Source organism: Falco cherrug, chromosome 10, assembly GCF_023634085.1.
Source record: "Falco cherrug isolate bFalChe1 chromosome 10, bFalChe1.pri, whole genome shotgun sequence".
Lineage (NCBI taxonomy): Eukaryota > Metazoa > Chordata > Aves > Falconiformes > Falconidae > Falco > Falco cherrug.
The window spans coordinates 6,572,560-6,588,326 of record NC_073706.1 but is presented as its reverse complement, the minus strand read 5'-3'; the positions used below and the strand labels follow the sequence as shown (position 1 = coordinate 6,588,326).

The 15,767-nt window shown below is 40.1% G+C and overlaps 1 protein-coding gene and 1 long non-coding RNA gene across 14 annotated transcripts in view; one reads left to right on the top strand and one right to left on the bottom strand.

Annotated features, from left to right (window-relative positions):
* The window catches only part of EYA2 (EYA transcriptional coactivator and phosphatase 2), a 101,186-nt gene that overhangs the window by 26,088 nt on the left and 59,331 nt on the right, over positions 1 to 15,767 (bottom strand). For all 13 annotated transcript variants that reach the window (XM_014279801.3, XM_055722663.1, XM_055722666.1 and 10 more), the window contains 4 exons: positions 9,071 to 9,138; positions 6,932 to 7,109; positions 5,200 to 5,327; positions 4,647 to 4,730 (listed from right to left, as the gene is read on the bottom strand). In XM_014279801.3, coding sequence (XP_014135276.2) covers positions 4,647 to 4,730; positions 5,200 to 5,327; positions 6,932 to 7,109; positions 9,071 to 9,138 — 458 coding nt within the window. The remainder of the gene's footprint in view (positions 1 to 4,646; positions 4,731 to 5,199; positions 5,328 to 6,931; positions 7,110 to 9,070; positions 9,139 to 15,767) is intronic.
* On the top strand, positions 1,471 to 9,051 carry LOC129736974 (uncharacterized). The gene is made up of 3 exons (XR_008734216.1): positions 1,471 to 2,843; positions 3,825 to 3,920; positions 8,712 to 9,051. It is a non-coding gene; the product is annotated as an uncharacterized LOC129736974 (long non-coding RNA).

Below are 15,767 nucleotides of genomic sequence, written 5' to 3'. Positions count from 1 at the left end.
GAAGTACCTTCTCCTGGTCCTTCACATACCTCTGCCACTGCAAGTCCCTCATCAGAGAGGCAGAGCCCATGTTTGCACAGGCTGGAAACTTGAGTGCAGGCGCTGTCACTATCACACTCATGTTTGTGACACAATTTGGATAAATCTCATGTTGCCACTTCTGAAATGCGAATACAATCAAAAAATACAGCTATCATAGAAAAACAGCCTCTACATCAATCAAGCAACTACGAGGCAAACTGCAAGTCCCCACTGAAAGTAGCCAGAGCAGCCACTCTAGGCAAAAACCACATAGTCCAAGCTCACAGGGACACAGTGTAACACAGGCAATTCAAACACCTTTCAGTTAAGGTTAACGAAAATCTAGAACATGACTTTGCATGACTACAATTTTCTTTATTTGAACCAATTCAAGATGCTAAACAATCTCAGAAATTCCTCCACATCTTACAGGGAATTTTATAGATTGTAATGCCCAGGTATCAGCAGACATCACCAAAGTACTGATAAAGATGCAACACAATTCAAAAATTTAGACTGTCCTACGTATGCAATTCTTTAGGTCAGTACTAAAATAAAATAACTTCCCTTTAGTTCCACGATTTCAGAGTAACTTGCACATAAAGATGAATTCTAACTCCAGATTTTGCTTTACTCAAAATTCATTTTGACACTAAAATCCCAAGGAGTGTACCAACACAGAGAAGAATACATATTCTGGGAACAACACAAAATACTGAGAAAACGTTATTAGCTTCACACATACCCCTCAGCTAGGGAAAACAATGCACCCAGTGCCCCCTTTTTTCTTAACTAGTCCTTCTTGATACCCATCCTTCCAGTGCTGGAATGAATCTGCAATATAATACTTAGAATTTCTTGGACTGGAAGAGATGCAGGATTTTTTTAACATGCTTTGACAACACAGATTATGGAACAAGCTTGCAAATATCTCCGTCAGAAAAAGGGGAATGGACTCGTGATTTTTTTTTGGCACAGGCATGCATGCCATCTCTTTTTATTGTATCTGAATTAATACCACCAAAAGAGTCTTTCTGTATTACACCTAGCTGCTTCAAACAAATAGCCAAAGACCCTTGACTTTTACCCAACTCTGTGAAACCCCAGCAGCACTGTTAAGGATTTTGACCTGTTTTTCCCATGTTTAGTCAGTGATTTGGCAGGTAGATCTCTGCAGACATCGTAAAGACTGCAGCCACCTGCCTGTTGAATGGGAGCTCTATCATGCCTGAAGGTATTAAAAAGGGCTGGGTGGACAGAATATTAAACTATAATGATGGTCTACATCTGTTGCAGTCTCTAGGCACATGGTAAATATTCTGTACTTATAGTTATAAGAAGCCTGCAGAACAGGTTTTTAAACCCTCCTGAACATAATATCCAGGGTTAACTGTTTATGGAACTTCTGGGGTTTTGCCTTTTCTTGACAGAGGGCCTCCTGCTGAGAAACCAAAGGGTGAAGAGATTTCCTTGGGTTTGACAGCTTTGTTGCCCTGATCACTTAGACTACGACTCTGTGTGTTTGTACAGGTATCCATCCATTCAACCATGGGCGAGAAAGAAAAAGGAGATGTGAATTTGCAGGCCACTCTGCCACTGTAAAGGTTACACTGCAGTGACTGTATGGGAAAGACATTAAGACCAAATGTCTGATGACTGTGGAATCTGTGGGATAGTACAAAGTTTGGCCAGAGGGGACAAAAAAGGAGCAACCTATGCTGGGCTATTCATTCATGATTTAACCTTGAATCAATTTTGTGGTTTAACTTCTACTAATGCTGCGAACAAATTATTTTCCAAACACTACAGATGAACTGTCCATGCTCTGAGGTCCCTGTATCTATGGTAAAGACCACAGACTTTTCCCTCAGAAACCAAAAGTTGTCACATGAAATCAGGTCAGAAAATATACACTGAAGCATTAATGATTAATAATATGACTACAATTTATAAAATTTTTTGTGAAATTTTCCCTTTTTTTCTTTTTTCTTTTTCAAAATCTGATTATTTTTGGACAGCTCCCTATTGCTGTCATGACCCAGAAAGGGGCAACATGCAGAACCATTTGAGTTTTTGTAGCTAAAGAACACAGGAGTTTAGACCCAAACCTCTGAAGCTATGGTTGATGTTCCTCCTCCCCTCTTCTCAGAAAAATCACCCCAGAAAGAGGTGTTTTTCTTCAGCTTGATCAACTTCATAGACTAATTCTTTTGAGTGCCTCCACAGTAGCTCTACTAGTGCAACAGATGGGATGATACTGGGACATTACTGTTGGTGAGATGAAGGTCATATAAACTGGTACTTTTTCTGGAGGAAGACATACAGAACCAAGACCTCCACGTGTGAGATTTAATTCAAAGCACGTGTATGTCTAATTACAGGCACATGAATATTTTATAATCAATTACAGACAAAAATAAGAATTTTAGGTCTTGATACTTAATGTACTTTGAGATTAACACTTCCTACATTATTCAAGTGAGAAATTCTGGAACTCTACTAACCTCTGGCTCACTGCTTCACTTGTACTTGACAGTTCAGCTCACTTAAACATTTTTGAATTGTGTTACTATTTAACAGCTCCCAGGACAGCCTGTCTGAGTGTGCTGTATTTTCCTCTTGGTTTAGGTCTGTTCCAAAGCCCACCAAAGCCTCCGGTTGTCTTTAGATCAAGCCGTTAGCCTATAATGCTTTTATAACACAACCATTTCCCTTATAGGAAAGCCCTGAGGAATTTAATACTGATGAAACAAATGAAGAACTATGAAAAAAATCCTTCTAGAGAAGTTTCTCAAAGAGCCTGTTGTAACTTAACAGAAAAGGTGATTCATTCATTCAAAGAAAATATTCCTGTTTGTATGATTCTTTACATTTGCACAAAGGAAACAGCCAATAGAAGTTTGTCATTTTGTACCTTTAAAGGCCTTCCAAAGCAGACAATCCCTTGAGTTTCCATTTTCCTGCTTCTCTCTCCCTAGTCCCTTTTGCATGCTGCTGCTCACAAGTATCCAGTCTTGGCTGAACTCTGCTCTCACAGCCAACAGAACAGCTTAACCACTGCCGAGTGCTTTTGATAAACCCTTCTGGCTCCACTCCTTGACCCCATTTCATCCCCACACCAGTCTGCCTTTGGGGCAGCCCATCAGCAAGAGCTCACAGGTACTGCAGCGGCAGGGCTTCTGACCTCCACAGGCCCATCACACCCCTCGGTCCATCACCATCTGCCCCCATGCAGCAGACCCCAAATCCAAACCTTCTAAATCTGTGCAGGAGGCAGCAGATGAAGGCATCTGCTTCAGAAGTTTTATGCTAGGACAAAGTCAGCCCATTAAGGGAATTCTCCACACGCATACTGCAGCCCCTACCCAATGCTAACCATGACCACATAACAGACCTACGCAGCCTGAGTTTATGTTTCCTGATCCTGCTTAATTCTTTCTATTTTTTTGCTGGCAGTAGGTTTGAGCTTATACATGTATACCTCAGACAGCCTCGTTCATTACATTCCCTGGGAAAAGTAACCGCTTCAATTACCTTGTACAACATAGGTCTGAATAAATCCCTGCTTGGAAACACGTCCTTGCTTTTCAGAGGGTGTTGTTAGAAGTGTTAGCAGCATTCCAAGTGCTGCAGTAGACTTCCACACCACAAACACCATTTTATATCCTTTACAACTGTGCACATCTAACAGCGAACAATAAATCTATCTTACTAATTACACATTCAGCTTGTTATAACCATCGTAAAATAAGTACAGCTGGTAAACCCATGAAATGATGTCAAATCATATTTCTGCTTTCTAGAGAGAAGCAGGGTTATTTTCCAGTCTCCTGATGAAGCTGACTGTTCAAAGCCATGTGTGGAAACAGCTGCCAACTAGGTCATCCACCTTTAATTAGGTAATGATACTGTCTTTTTTCCTACCCATTTAAAAGTGTTTGACATTCTGTAATTCAAAGTGACTTAAGTTTTTATCATAAAAAGCTCTCTTAGGAAGAAACTGAAGCACCTGGTACTAAATCCAAGAGCCAGTGTTTTCTCCTTAGCAGTCAAGTTCAGTCTGTTCAGCCACAGAGAGAGTTACCTAAAAAAATTGAATTGCCTGGATTTCAGAAAGGGTATCTAAAGTATGGATAGCTAAAAATATGGTTCCTAAAACTCCTTAAAAATGTGAGCTTCAGCAGACATGTGAGAAGCACAGCCAGTATCCTTCACGCTGACCTCGACTGACACAAAATCTGTCTTAAAAAGTTGTTTGAGATTCATAAGAAAACACTGGTCTCACAAAAAAAATTTATTACCTCATTCAGGCTAGAGTTAATGCTGTCTGGCTGCTTGATAGGCTCTTTCTTGCAGAAGACAGACGTTGAAAGAATATCCTGATGTCCTATCTAGCAGCTACTGAACAATACAGGCTTTTGAAAAACAAGGGGCTACTCGCAACATGAAAGGGAGGTAAATTAAATTTTCACATGTTAGAAGGAAATACCACAGGACATATTTACACAAATATGTCTGAATAAAATTGGCAGCATCTGTTTGAAAAGCTGTCTCATTAGCTGCCCCCACAGTTCCCGATGCAATTTGGCTGGACAAGCAGTAATACTAAAAAAATTAAATTTTACCTTCCCGTATCTGGATGCAAAGGTTCCCGTGAGTAAGGAGTGAAAAATAATTATCGTCTCATCCAAATCCCACACAAACACACGCTGTGATGACAGATGGGGTGGAAAAAAGAAATATAGTTACTTATTAAGCAATTGCAAGAAATCATTCAGTCAGGAAATTTGGAGCACTGAGTGTTGATGCTTTGTGAAAGCAGGCAAAATGAAACATCAGGAATTTTGGAATTATGTGTGCGCTAGTCATCCTGAGAGTCTGCTGTCCTAACACCACAGAAAGCCCTTGTTGCATGTCAAGTCAGGGGAATAAACCAGCAGACTTATGAAAAGCCCAAAGGAAAGAAATGTACATATGAAGAACAGTTTGACATGCTGGTAACATAGAAACTGAGCTATTATTTTGACTACCCATGTTTGTAGCCTCCAGTTATATTACTGATTTTATTCTGGCTCTTACCACTCACTAGTCTGATCATGGGATTCACAAAGAGATGCAACTTTTTACCTTTGCTGAATTTACTAAGGGAATATAAATTATATAAATTAAAGTCATTACCTCAATCTCACTGTCAGCAGTAGGAGAAGGATCGTTGCTTCTTTTTGACCGGGCTCGTACCTTGCCATCTGACCCTCTGTGATGTCTGTCTGTTTCTGTATCTTTTGCTGGTGGTGTTGAATATTCCCCTATTATGAAAAGAGCAATTCCATGTAAAGTTAAAGTTTGCACTCTATCATTATAATTAAAGCATGAAACCTTATAATGAAAAGCATCAGAAACATGTGAAAACACCATGAGAAAATCTTACTCTTTTCACGTCAATAGATGACATTGTTAGAAATGTTTTAACTCCTAAGATCTGTTAAAACAATTTCAAAAATCACCAAGATTGTATATGTAACATTTTAAAATGGATGTGTCACTTCAAAAACCTTACCATGTTTTTCATTGAAAAAGAATAGCTTTTGGAATTTTACTCTTCACCCCCCCCTTCAAAAGAAAAATTAGAAAGTCAATGGAAAAGGAAACCAAGACCAATTCAACTTCTGAAAAAAAATATTTTAAATGTGATGAACGCTTATGATTAAAAATATACTTTAAACATCAACTTTTATTTAAAAATATATAGCTAGCCAGTTTTAGCTATATTCCATTTCACAGACGATACTATTTTAGAAATAACTGAGAAGAGACAGTCAAAGGTGAATTTCCCTGGTGTAAAGTATCTGTTTTGATTGGCTTGAGTTTCACAAACCTGTCTGGATTTCACTTACCTTACATTACAAATCCTTTTCAAACATATTTTTCTTTTCACCTTGCTAAGTTGTGGCCTCTCCACCTTCCTAGAATAACCATATTCTTCTTCAGAGAAGCTTGGATTGTGCCTAACAAGCCTTTTTGAAATCGCCCTTTCTCAAAAAGGCTGAGATAAGATCTAAGGAAGAGAAAATCCTCCAACTGCTTTTAGAGCAATCTGCGATCACTTCTTTTTAAAAAACAATATTAGTTTATTTTTCTTTTAGAGCAACCACAGATGTTCAGATTTGTTTCTTAAGTCAGCAGACCTGCACTGGGTGTATACTGTGATCATCCACAAATTATGTGGCATTTTATATAAATGTTATTGCATGCCAATGAAAACTTTAGTAGGGAAGTGATATCTGAAGACTGTACTTCAACAGTACATTGGAGGATTATAATCCATGAGTAAATCCATAAACCATTAAGCTTTGAGACTTTAAAAATTAAGCACTCAAAGACAGGCGACAAATTTTGAAGCCTTTTTGCATGGAATTCTCCTTGAACTTCCAACTTAGACAAACAGTTTGTGTTGATTTTTTAAAAAGAGGAACTCTCTCTTGATGTACTCATTTATGAATACATACATTAAATGTTGTAAGAGGTGAATATAAAACTTGACAGAGACATGGGCTAAAAAGTTATCACATAATCAGGAAACTCGGGAGCTTTTTCAGAGCATGGCTGTTTTGAACTCACTGCTACCCATGTTAGCCCTCAGTACTGATCTCGGTTTTGTATGTAATTGTTTTATCTTTCTGTACTACCTTTAGAGATCAAACCTTGTATACTCATGAAAATGACACAGGATGTTTTTACAGAGCTTCTAATGAATCTCTTCCCAAAACTCTGTGTTGCATCATATAAGGAGAACTGTGAAGTACTAGGAAATCTGAGTTATCCATGTAAATAGATGCATTTTAAAAAATTCCAAACAACATGGTTATAGTGTTTACATTTACTGCCAACTGAAAACCAAAGATGCACGTACCAGACAGCGATTCTGTGCTCTGACTGGTGATATTGTGAGAAGACTCCTGCAGAGAGTAAGTGGAGGTTGGGATGGCTGAGGGGCTGATGCTGTTTGCAGACACGTACGGAGAGTTGTAGGAGGAGCTGTAATACTGTGAGTACTGGCTTTGAGGAAAGCTTGGATATGATGAATATTCCTTTGAGGGGAAAAAAGAAACATCCAACTTCTGTGTATCTGGTTTTATCTTATAAATGAGTAAGGCACCACAAAGGCAGTGTTATCTAGGCACGCAGCAGGTCATGGTTCAGGAATATTTCAGTGGAGAACCATGTTTCAGTCACTTACAAAATTACATTTCTGCTTCTCCTAAACACACTCCTATATTATTATGATCAACTAACACAAGGGGTCAGAACTCAGGCAATTTCTGCTTTTTCTATAGGATTTCTATAGGATTTTAGTTATCAGTGCTGACACATTTTGTATTACAGAGTTCAACAATAGAGTGAAGTAGGGTGGCTTTTTGAAAAGGGCCATAATGGAACACACAGTCTCTGTAAACAACTAAATACAGAAACTTCTTTTTTGTAAAACAAAATTTCTTAGGAAGAAGTTAGAACAGAATAAATAATTGGGTGAGGGAAGGAGCAAAACAGGCTTTCCCATGATCAGCAACATTTTCTGGTCAGCTGTTAGAATAGGTTATAAAAATGAAGGGAAAAAAATAGCAATTGTTTTGCGTCAATGTTCACAGTTGACATTGTCCAACTATCTCACCAATAACTAAATGCCTGAGCTATCTTCCCTACCCTACAGAAAAATGAACTAAAAATATGAGGTGTAAGTGACCTTGGGGAGCTGAGGTACCACAAAACCCTTTGTCTTGATTTTAAGCCTCCCAAACAAACTTCATACCATTATCCTCATGTTCTTTTTTTTGTGAGAAGCAGGACATCAAAACAGATAAGAAAAGTTCTCTCTTGACAATTAAAACATAAAAGCTTTAATTTGTTTCTTTTCATTTTAGTTGCAACTCTTGCTCTTGTCCACCTGTTTGCTTGTTCAGATAGAGAAGTGTATTTATGGTCTGGGGATTGTCTTTTGGCAAAATGCTTTTATTTCCTCAGAAATGCCAATTAGTCTCTGGTATTAAATAAAATTAAATAATAAATAGTCTTTAGAAAGACTAAAAGCACTTTCCTCCTTAACAGCTTACATTTTTGTCTGTGACACAGCTATTTCATTAACTTTCAGTCACCAGGGAGCTCTCAAGAACAAAGACTCAAGTTGTCATAAGAACAATTAAACTGAAAAAGAAATGAGAGAATTTCATCGTTTTCTCTTAAAGAATATCACAAAATAAAGAAAACAGCCCAATTATATATAGGTAACCTCTATACTTCAATCAAATGCACTTCTATCAACAAATGCTGATGTCTTTAGCCAAAACCTGAAGGAATAAAGAAATTACCCACTGTTATGATCAAAAATACAAGTCAACAATCACCTTACAAACACGGAATTGAAATTATTGGCCAACCAAATTGTCCCATTTTCTGGGACAGTGTACCCATTTGTTTGGTCCAATCAAGAAGAGCCATTTGCTACTGAAAAACATCTGTCTTGTGTATATACGCATGCTGTTTATTTATACACACACATTTATCAAGGTATCTGAAGCATGAAGCCCACAGACAGGTGTATTGTCAAAGATGGAAGCACACAGACAGCTCAGAAGGCTCAATATTTATCAGGGCCTGCCAACGCCTCTTTCAAATTGTTCATATTCATTACACAGAGCCAAGACAGCAGACGATCCTAGAAGCAGAGCGCTCTGCAGAGGATGGAAAACATCTGAAAGTTGTAACATGGCAGAGGAATGATGAAGCTCTTGGCACTGCTACAGCAGCATGCAGACTGCTGGGGTATCCTCCTCCTGCAAGGACTGCAGTCTGTGCAAGCGTATGTATCGATACACACATCTTCATTAAGATAACCCGGAAGTCCAGGAAACGGACAGGCCACAGGAACAGAGCACAGTGGTGCTCAGCAAAACACATAGCGATACCTTAAATATATGTAAATACACCAGAATAATCTCTCTCATCCACCAATCCTCTCACTGACAAAGTTGCCAATAAAAATGCTGAACCATACCTGATGCACAGCACTGAATCCTGCAGAATTTGTCAGACCATTGGCTCCCTGGTAAATCCCTGTTGTGCCTAAGGGAAAGAATATCACAGTCATAAACCACACCACCAATCAAAGTAACAGGATATAAACAATTTCCAACAGGAAGTAAAGTACCAGCTCACTAGAAAAAAAGTGTATCATCACTAATCTTGACAGTTAAGACTTAAGGCTATTACTGAGAGCTGCTTACTGAAAGACAACCATTGCTTACACTAAAACAAACACTTAGGGAACTGGGAAACAAAGCTGGAAAACAAGGATTCAATCCAAATTTAAAGTTCAGTTAAATTCAATTACTTCTTTCTCAAATAAATAATGGAAGTGTTTTTTATCATCATCTTCCGTACAAAAACCCCTCATATACGTATATAACCACACACACACTCTTTCACGCATCAGTATGTCCTGCAATCTGTCCTTATGGACCAGGTACCTGGGATTTTTTTAGAAGACTGAAAATTTGTTCCCTGGTGTTGATATCCCACACATAAAAACAATATTGCTGATATTTCTGGGACAGCAGGGAGCAAAAACATTGCTTCATCCTGGGATACTAGGAATAAAAAGGATGGACAGGTGAGTTTTACATGGTTCTGTCCCAAATGAAGCAGCTGATGTCCAGCCAGGACTCCTTAGCTGGAGGAAGCATTACCACAAAAATGTTATGGGTGAAGAAGTAAAGATTCAGAAAAAAATCTACAGGTACAGTCCTCCTCTGCAGCCCATAAGGGAAGTGGTAGGACAGCTGCAAGCTTCCCATCCCTGGGATCCTGCATCCCTGGCAAGATCTAGCCTTGATTTAACTCCAGTCTACACTGTTTCCTATTTCAAGATTCTCCATTTCACATGGGTGGAGAACTTCCTTTTAGGTTTGTGTGGTCTGATGAGAATCCATACCAAAAGTGTTCTCTCAGTGCTTGCTCCAAGGGCTGGCTGATCCCATACAGGAGGCAAAAGCTGGACTATGCCATATTCCATCCTAACGGAAGGCAATGGGCTCTAAAGAGCACTCAGACCCACTACTTCCACAATGAAAGAGGTACAATCTTGGTGCTGTGTGACAAAGGTGGGCTCTTGTCTGGGCTTCATTCTGTCACCTCGATCGACTACCATCAGACCAAGCCCTTATCAGGCACTCAGCCTTATTTTCTTATCTGCTTTTTTAGAATGTGAATGACTTTGAGCAGTGCTTTTTTAACCATATGACACTCTGCACGTCTTCATGTGGCAACCTTTCTCCAAAGATCCACTTGCTTGTTTTTATTTTAAGACGCCAGATTAGCTAGGGAATGGACAGCTGAACAAACTCCACTCTGCCAAGTGCAGCTACAAAGCACACGCACTGAGAAATAAATCTCAAGCCAAAAAGAAACAAGAGGGAGGACTCTGCTCTCCAGAAGAAATTTGCTACCACATATAGTCTTTAAAAAGAAAAGGGCAGAAAGGGGGAAAAGAGGGTGCAAATGACTGCCAGGTACCTGGAGGCCTGGGTTTCCCCAGCCCCCCTGCATATGCTGGCTTGGAGAGCTGAGCCAGTGCAGGTGGGTGCAGGTGATGCCTCCTCCCAGCACTCATCCCTTGGAGGCAACTCTGGGTGGATCAGTATCCAATCTCTCCTCCTCCACACAACCCATATGGGGAGACTGCCCAGAGCAGCATCCTGAAGACTGCAACACATTCAGCTATCAGCATTTCCCCACCTCCCACCCACGCTAGGCTTTGCTTTTCTGCAGTTTTTCAAAAAGTCACGAGTATGCAGCAGGATGAATATATTCCTGTGGTAACTAAGCATTTCTCGCCACTGTGAAGGGGAGTAATAGAGCCCCAGTGCTTACAGGCAAAAACAACTTTCACAGAACACAAAACAGCTCTTGTACACCAGAGCTCAAAACAATACAGGGGGGAATTTTTGATCTTCCTAAACTGTCATTTAGAAACAATCCATCATCCTTTATTAAAGCTGTCAAGAGGGGGATGAGTTACCTCGAGGGACTCACGTTTTATGTGTAAATTGTGATGAGAACATGTTTATTGCTGTGCTACCTGCACATGATACCATAGCTTCCTGGTTTCCAAACAGAGAGAATTATAAAAAGGAGGAGAGATCTGTACAATTGGAATGAACTTACTCTGAACTTCGCGCCAGCTGTGCAAAGCAAGTGTGTCTGTGCACACGCAGCGTAGGTATGTGAGCAGGGAGAAGAGGGTAGGAAGACGGGGTGAAACACAGGGAATGACTCATGCTCCCTAGCTTCCTACAGTACATTGTGACTAGACCCTATGTGGTAGATTATACATTGTGGTTTTGTAGACTATATTTTTGCCATTTTAGCTGAGCTACCCCAGGTCCAAGTTCGGGTGTTCCCCTACAGGCTGCTGGAGTCTGGCTCCCTCTTGCCCAGGGGATCTGCAAAAGAAGGACTGTGGTACACAGACAGAAACTAAACTTCCTCATTTTTTATCTGTGTATTTAAATACTTGTGAAAAGTGCTCATGACTGGTATTTCCTATAACCTTAAATTCAATCCTCAGAATGGATTTTGGCAGCTCAGGTTTTTCACTTATTCTGGCCCCTGTCATTGTATTTTGACCAAGTAGGAGTTTGAGCATATGACCAACTATTTGAGCACAGCTTGTCTAAATTGAGATCAAACACAATTCTCTTTCTCTGCCCCTACAGCATTGCATTTCGAGAATGCAACACATTCACCCTGTCCCCGCCCCCGGGGTATACCTTGAGAGCTGCTAAGCTCAGTATATCTCAGCAGCTCAGTATTGTTATAATAGAATAGATACAGATAAGGACACTTGAGGAACCAAACAACCAAAGCTAGTAAAGACTTGGAGGTTCTTTCCAGCTGAACAAGGATGAAAAGATGGGAGAAAAAAAAAATCAATTCTCTAAATGGAGAAGAAAGTTCTTGAAGATCCAGGTACAGAAATATTTCATCTCATCAGCCTTTGGTTTTGGGGACTACAGCTGTCTCGTGGGGACTACTCTATCTCAGTTCCTGTTCCACTTCACAGGCCAGACTGGAGAGACCATGTTTTCAATGATGCACAGTCGGTTCAAATGGAAGGAAAACAAACAAGCACCACAGGCAATGAAGACAAGGACAAATCCTCTCCCTTTATGAACAGAGAATGAGGCTTGCTAGTTACTTTCTGTGAGCAGTCTTGTAGAACTGAACAGTTCAGAACACACATCAGAACTAGCCCCAAATGTTCACTTTCCCTCCCTAAGCTGATAATAAGAAATAAACCTTTCCGTAATAAAATTAATTTTGCCACATGCAATTCCAGTTTTGCATCCGCAAATTTTACACTCAAAAAACATTGGAAAATTATCAACAGACCTTGCATACTGGCATTATCAATTCAGCCCTATTCCCCATGTAATAATTTTTTTCAAATGCCTTCCCAGGTAATAGCACTTCTTGTAAAACTTGGAGAGAGACTGGAATGACATCAGAAAGCCGTGCTAATGGGGAATGGGGCATACCTAGGAAGCCTCTTCGTAAGCAATGTATGTGAATGTCTGGCCACCTCCCATTTCTGAGTGTATACTACCCATTTCCACAGGACTTTTGCTTTCACATATATTGGCTTTTTTCCTGACCTCAGAAGTCGGCACACCATCTCAAACTGCAGCTGATTTTACATTTGCAATACTGCAGATGTGTGAGCAAGCTATTTGTTTCCATCTATCTTGGTAGCTCTATGTTAAGTAATTGCATTCAAACTCCTACTTGCAAATCAGACACAAGCCTAGGATCTCTCCCTTTGGGTCTTCTCCATATAGAATATGGTTCACATCTGTGTTCAATCAAACCAATTGCTAAATGTCACAATGCCCTCATTCACAGGTAGCTTAAAGAACATTTAGTTGGTAATAAAACAATCTGGACTCTAGAGTAGAGTAGCTCTTCAGATGTACGGTACTGTAAATGTTCTTGTAAAGTATGTATATCACAAACACACTTGCATGAAACGACACCGCATAAAAGGCATGTGTATGCCATACATACTCAGTGCCATGACTTTTCCGTGATAAGTAGATGTGGCCCTTCTCTATATGAGTGTCCAAGGGCAACATGTATAGAGAAACTCTTTGTGAACTGATTGATGGTATATTCCTGTTCTCATACAGATGGATTTCATTTGCTATTTTCCCCTCATTCCCCTTTCAATTCCAGTATTTTAAAATCTATGCCACTGTCAATGATAATTTCTGGACTGTGCTCCTGCAAAAACTTTTATGCCAGCTTCTCGTTCCTCTCAGTTTCTCCCTTTCTGTCTTTCAGTCACTGCAATAACAGGCTGCATTTCTTTGCCTCCCTTCCAGGTAAAAGGAAGTAAAGAAAATAAGGGAATATTCATGGGGTTTTTTTGTATTTTCAAAACTATGCTCTGGCATTGCTAAAAAAGGGCTTTCTTTCAGCTTATGAACACACAATATGACATAGGAATATTGGTGTCTTAGGGAGCCTTACTGGTGTCTTACAGAGACAGGATCAGCCTGTGGTATAGTTCAGACCAATTTGAAAATCAGGTTTGTGTCCTTGCATTTCACAGGTCAGAGGAGCCCTGACATCTGGGAGGTGTTCTCATAGTCTCCTGTACTGCTCAGAAGAGAATAAGCTGCTGTATTGAGAACAGATGGTTTGCACTTCCAGTATTCAATTAAGTACTCAACAATCAGAGGAGGACACAGCCAGAGACAGCAGAACATTTATCACAGCCCTCTGGGTAGCCAGCAGAAATTGTGAGCTTGTGAACACTCAAAAGATGGAACACTGGATTGAGATGAGGGTGTTCAGAGGGTGGCAACCATGGGCACTCCTAAATATGCCTGAAATAGATGAACAAAGTTTAGATCTAAGTGTTTCCTCTAACTTGTAGATGAACTGCATAGTGGTTCCAGGGAGAGTTCTCTCAAAGGATTATTTGATCACTTAGCACTAATAAAATAAATGCCTACAGGGTTCAGCTGAATTGCAAGGTATTTTACTAGCTTGCATATAATGGCTTGTGTATTCTTAGATCAGCAAGCTCTTTTCCTACAGGAAACAATGCTGACTGTGACTGATGCAAGGAAAGGCCTAACTCCCAGCAGAGCGTGCATTACTCTACGCTATGAAGAACATCTGGCTGAAGACTTGCATGGTCATTCAGAAAGGTTCTTTGCAGTGCTTTAGCTCTCTGACAAGCTAATGTTTCCTGCAGTAAATATTGCCTTCTCCAAGCTGCTACTTTTTTAGTGAGAGGTTAAGCACTCATCAAAATTACCTCCCACCAGCTATACTCCAGTGCCTTGTAAGGTTTCAAATCCTACAACATCTGCCTGCATTTATTGGGCAAGAAAACTCATAAAATGTTGCATGGCTGTCAGCTGTGGAGGTATTTCAAGACTATCTGACCTGTTAAAGGAGATGAAAAACTCAACCCATATGTACTTTGCAGCATATTGCTCAACTGTTTGCCATTAGGCATAATGAACCCTTCCCCAAAAAGTCTTGTATTTCTGTCTGGAAGGGCTCAGACAGTACAGAGAAGAGTGCACTATATTAACCTAGATGAAAAGCATGATTCTACAATGCTACAGCACTTGACATCAGCAGTGTCTATTAAAGGACATTGCTCCCAGAAGCATATGAATACTTCCTGCAGATAATACTCTCAGATATGCAACCCATTTAAAATATGTCCATTTGTCTCCCACTACAATCCCATTCAGTCCTGCTAGCCTGACCAGGTGTTTGAGGGCACTCTGAATGGTGATATAAACCACATTTCACAGTACAGTTTTTCTGAGTCAAAGCTCTTCCCCTGCTGCCTGCTTCTGGGAGTACTCAACCCACAGAACCTCAAAGAGATTTAATAAGTGATGACCAGAGCAGTTTTAAGGGCCTCGCTTTTACCATCTTTTGGAGCCTGGTCACCTGTATAGCTCAATCCAGCTCAACAATAGTGTTGAAAGTGCTGGGATGGTTTATAATTACTCTCAGGATTTGAACCATGGGAAAGCAATTAAATTTTATTATATTTTGTGAAAGTGTTCCTTTTACACAATTCCTATCAAATGATGCTGCAGCTATAGAAGGAAATCACACTGGATTGTCTTCAAAAACAAATCACAAGGAATCATTTTGGGTCAGAAAGCGAACATCCTTACGATAACGATGTAGACTGTCTCTGTGCAATCCCTTGTCGAAGAAAGAAGCAGCAAAACTGACTTTATTTGGGTGACTCCACGGACACTAAAGATTAAAGATTCCTCCAGCTGTAGTTTCATCCTGGACACAATCCTCCACTGACAGATAACAAGCCATGATAAAGGAAAGCTGGATCTGCCACCTCCTGTGCTGTTTAGTAGCTATGAGATTCCAATTCCCAGGTCAGCACTGAAATCTAACTAGCCCTAAAACATCCGCTGCCATGCAGCTGGGGATAAAAATCTGGCTTGGGAGCATAGCTACTTATTTAGTAATTCCCTTCCCCTTGAGCAAGGTGAATCTCTAAATATCAATGGAAAAGAAAAGAGCAAGCTGGGCAAGTGTCTCCACTCTTTCAGCCATTACTTAGGATGGTGGTAACACTCAACTGAACACTCTAAAGCCAGATATTTGCCCCAAGGCTTTTCCAGCCCCTCTATGCA